Source organism: Scomber scombrus, chromosome 5, assembly GCF_963691925.1.
Source record: "Scomber scombrus chromosome 5, fScoSco1.1, whole genome shotgun sequence".
Lineage (NCBI taxonomy): Eukaryota > Metazoa > Chordata > Actinopteri > Scombriformes > Scombridae > Scomber > Scomber scombrus.
Window position 1 is genome coordinate 34073082 of NC_084974.1, and position 2500 is coordinate 34075581.

Genomic DNA, 2500 nt, shown 5'->3' on the forward strand with positions numbered 1-2500 from the left:
AGAGTTGTTTTTAAGAAAAATTATTTTAATTTTAAAGTATTAATAAGTATTAATTAGTATTATATTATTATTATATTATTATATATAGTATTTAGCAACATAACGAGTAAAGAACACAGAACATCTCTGGTACTAAGGTTTTGTTTCCTGTTGATCCTCCATGTTATTACATTATGAATATTTAATATAATATATATTATTACGTTATGAATATTTAATGAGCTCAGTGATGATGGGACAGGAAGTGAGGAAGCATTAAAGGCGTCTCACCGTCTCTGTAGAAAGATTCTTCCATCGGCTTCGGATGCATCAAAGTGAAGGGAAGCTCCACAGAGACGTCACTGGGGACAGAGCAGCAGTGTGTAGTCACAAACTACACACTAAAATACACCCAACAACAACACACTAAAATACACACTAAATACACACTAAATACACACAAACTACACACTAAATACACAACAACAACAACACACTAAAATACACACAACCATAAACAACACACTAAAATACACACAACCATAAACAACACACTAAAATACACACACATACATCTAAACCATCTAAACACACACAGTCACCACCAGCAGGTTTAATAGACTTTCACTGTGAGACGTTCAGGTTCCCTCTGTAAATCTCAGTGTTTGCTGTGTGACGTTCAGGTGCCTCTGTAAATCTCAGTGTTTGCTGTGTGACGTTCAGGTGCCCTCTGTAAATCTCAGTGTTTGCTGTGTGACGTTCAGGTGCCCTTTGTAAATCTCAGTGTTTGCTGTGTGACGTTCAGGTGCCCTCTGTAAATCTCAGTGTTTGCTGTGAGACGTTCAGGTGCTCTTTGTAAATCTCAGTGTTTGCTGTGAGACGTTCAGGTGCTCTTTGTAAATCTCAGTGTTTGCTGTTTGACGTTCAGGTGCCCTCTATAAATCTCAGTGTTTGCTGTGTGATGTTCAGGTACCCTTTGTAAATCTCAGTGTTTGCTGTGAGACGTTCAGGTGCCCTCTGTAAATCTCAGTGTTTGCTGTGTATCAGGGAAGCTTACCTTGCTGCCAGATCTCCCAGGAGCCTGAAATCAATAAACATTGATTAGCTTCAGCATCACAGTGTCTCTACTGATGATCATTAGCAGAGCTGCTAAAAGCTCCTCTGTGAGCAGCTTCAGCCAATCACAGCGGCTCATTTGCTGCTTCAGTCAGAGCACACAGTTTAACCAGCAGAGACAAGAAGCTTGTTATGTCTCCATCAGCTCAATGGAAACATAAAGTCAATCATCATCATACAGATATAATGAACTACTGCAGCAGCTTAATCACAGAGGAACGTTTCATGTCAATAATAATAATAATAATAATAATAATGATTGTTTATGGTGAATAATTAAAGTGATAATAGTGATTTATTACTGACCCTCCTCGAGAAACCACCAGCTTCACTTTGACCTTATAGGACACGATGATGCCGAGTATTTCCTTATTGGCTCCTTCCCTCAACCTGAGAGACATCAGGGTTACAGATCAGATAATATAAGATGAGATATTCCTTTATTATTCCCACTCTGCCCCCCCCCCCCCCCCCCCCCGTCTCCCCCCCGTCTCACAGCGTGCTGGAGGCCAGGTTGGTGTCTTCGTGCTTCAGCTTGCCGTCCAGAGCCAGTCCTCTCTTCTCTCGGTTGTTTGCCAGAAACGGAGTGAGAGTGAAAACTTTGCAGAAAGTTGAACTTGGAGCAACGACGTCACTGAGCAGAGAAAACAAACATCATCAGCTGCTAGTTGTCAGGTCATTAATGTGTTTATGAACTATGAATAAATGTTCTAATATTCATATATATAAGTCAGAATATGAACAGTCTGTAAAGGGTTAAATCAGAGTCTGACTTCATCATCATCACTCTGTCAGTGTGATTATGAAGTTTAAAGAAGGTTAACAGGAGGAGGATGTGATGAAGGTAAGTCTCATCATCATCATCATCATCATCATCATCATCACCATCATCATCATCACTGAATCAAAGCAGACTGAAACTCACTCTGACTCCTCGGTGGCCACCGGACATTTATACTGAGCCGTGTTGAACAGACAGATATCTGCATACTGTCGCACTGTGGAGACAATAATCAATAACACACTGATCCATAATCAATAACACACTGATCCATGATCAATAACACACTGATCAATAATCAATAACACACTGATCCATAATCAATAACACACTGATCCATGATCAATAACACACTGATCCATAATCAATAACACACTGATCAATGATCAATAACACAATAACACACTGATCAATGATCAATAACACACTGATCAATAATCAATAACATACTGATCAATAATCAATAACACACTGATCAATCAATAACACACTGATCAATAATCAATAACACACTAATCAATGATCAATAACACACTGATCAATAATCAATAACACATTGATCACTAACTGATCACTAACTGATCACTAACTGATCAATAACTGATCAATAAAGTGATCACTTAC

The 2500-nt window shown here is 38.8% G+C and overlaps 1 protein-coding gene across 1 annotated transcript in view; it reads right to left on the bottom strand.

Moving 5' to 3' along the window:
• The window catches only part of arrb1 (arrestin, beta 1), a 22685-nt gene that overhangs the window by 3965 nt on the left and 16220 nt on the right, over positions 1 to 2500 (bottom strand). The window contains exons 10-14 of the mRNA XM_062419996.1: positions 2021 to 2093; positions 1592 to 1729; positions 1402 to 1485; positions 1037 to 1060; positions 271 to 341 (exon numbers count right to left, since the gene is read on the bottom strand). Coding sequence (XP_062275980.1) covers positions 271 to 341; positions 1037 to 1060; positions 1402 to 1485; positions 1592 to 1729; positions 2021 to 2093 — 390 coding nt within the window. The remainder of the gene's footprint in view (positions 1 to 270; positions 342 to 1036; positions 1061 to 1401; positions 1486 to 1591; positions 1730 to 2020; positions 2094 to 2500) is intronic.